The 1,528-nt window shown below is 37.6% G+C and overlaps 1 protein-coding gene across 1 annotated transcript; it reads left to right on the top strand.

Annotated features, from left to right (window-relative positions):
• Positions 1-998: 998 nt before the first annotated feature.
• Positions 999-1,528, top strand: Gasu_66170 (uncharacterized protein; the record flags this gene model as incomplete). Its single annotated transcript, XM_005702186.1, has 1 exon — positions 999-1,528. Exon 1 carries the CDS (start codon positions 1,135-1,137, stop codon positions 1,462-1,464), a length of 330 nt encoding a protein of 109 aa, XP_005702243.1. The 5' UTR covers positions 999-1,134.

The following is a 1,528-nucleotide window of genomic DNA, read 5'->3' as shown; positions in this document are numbered from 1 at the left end:
TGCAAGTGATTTCTTGGATCTGGTACTTGAGAATAGCCAACCAACATCATGAATTGATATTTGAGTTTGTAAAAGGAGATATCAAGTTGTTAAGGAATATGTAAAGGTGATTTCGTGGAGACTTGTTAAAATTCTAGTCTCACAAATGTAGGGGTACAATACGCTTATTGTATGGATAATTTGAGGGAATAGTAGGGGAATATTGTCCCGATGTAGGGGCAGTGTCTGGAGAGTGAAACATACTTCTGTAGGTATCACCTTGAGACAATCTAGTAAAACCAAACCTATCTCCAAGGCTGTAGTTGCTGCACTTTTTTTCGTACAGACTTTAACAAGCCCTTGTCGTTGACGACTAGAACACAGTTCTTGACTATGGATACGACTGTACTCAAATCCTTCAGTATGGTTATGCTTCAACAGGTAAACAAAAAGTTTTCAAGGGTTCTTTTCTTGTGTTTCTTGGGTGTCTTTGTCTCGAGGTCTCGTAAAGACTTGAGCTTTGAAAAGGACAACTTTTCTTTGACTTTTACTACTTGTAGCTTTGTTCAATGTCTTGGTAAACCAAACGATGATATCATTCAACTGGCTACTCAACTCAATATCACTTGTGTTTTTCCAAACTCGTTACTCTCAAGGGTACTTGTCCATTTTTAAGGAGTCATTTCAAACAATATTGAGGTGGAACTTAAACGTGTTACAGACTGTTTTTTTGCTGAATTGAAACGTATTTTTTTGTTATGGTTATTCAAAACAAGTATTTTTGGAAAAAAAAAAGGAAAAAAATAACCATTTTTTGTCATTCTTCTCTTCTTTTGCATAGAATGTGTCTTTATAGCATTGGCTCTTAATGTTTCGTTATCACTGTGGAAATCAAAGTTAACTTTCTTGGAATGATCTTTTACTGTTTCAAATGGCTTTACTGATTTTTACACACACTGTCCTCAATTTCAAATGCCCCATTTCCAATTTACCCATTCTTCCCCGCATCCATAATGGCAATTTCCAAATCAACACAATCGCCTTTGGGTTGGCCCCTCTTCAATTTCCTCACACCCTTTCCCCACCCATTTCCCCCCATCGCAATTTCCCCTCCCATCTCCAAATGGGCCCATTCTTTCCCACCCCACACCCATAATGGCAATTTTCAAATCAAAATTGCGCGGGCCCATTTACAATCGGCCACTCTTTTCAAATTGCCCACCTTTCCCATTAGCAGAAAAATCAGTAAAAAGTGTGTATATTGGTGCTCAGCATATTATGCAGAATCAGACCCAATGGAAACAACGAAATCTTCATTTTAGAGTATACCAATATGATTCAACACTAGGTCAATTCTGGAAACAACAGACTCAAACGAGTTTCGGTCAACGATCTGTTTGGTATCAAAAGTTATTTACAACTATCAGGGAAAGAATGTGGGGATTTTCTCTCGTTATGATTCTTGTCAAGCAAACTATCAACTAGATTGTCCTCTGTGTATTTAGATGAAAGAATACTAGTACTCGTTAGTATTTCGTCGGCCAAGTCT

Source organism: Galdieria sulphuraria (genome assembly GCF_000341285.1).
Source record: "Galdieria sulphuraria unplaced genomic scaffold scaf_420, whole genome shotgun sequence".
Classification (NCBI taxonomy): Eukaryota; Rhodophyta; class Bangiophyceae; order Galdieriales; family Galdieriaceae; genus Galdieria; species Galdieria sulphuraria.
This window is presented reverse-complemented; position numbering and strand designations above follow the sequence as displayed.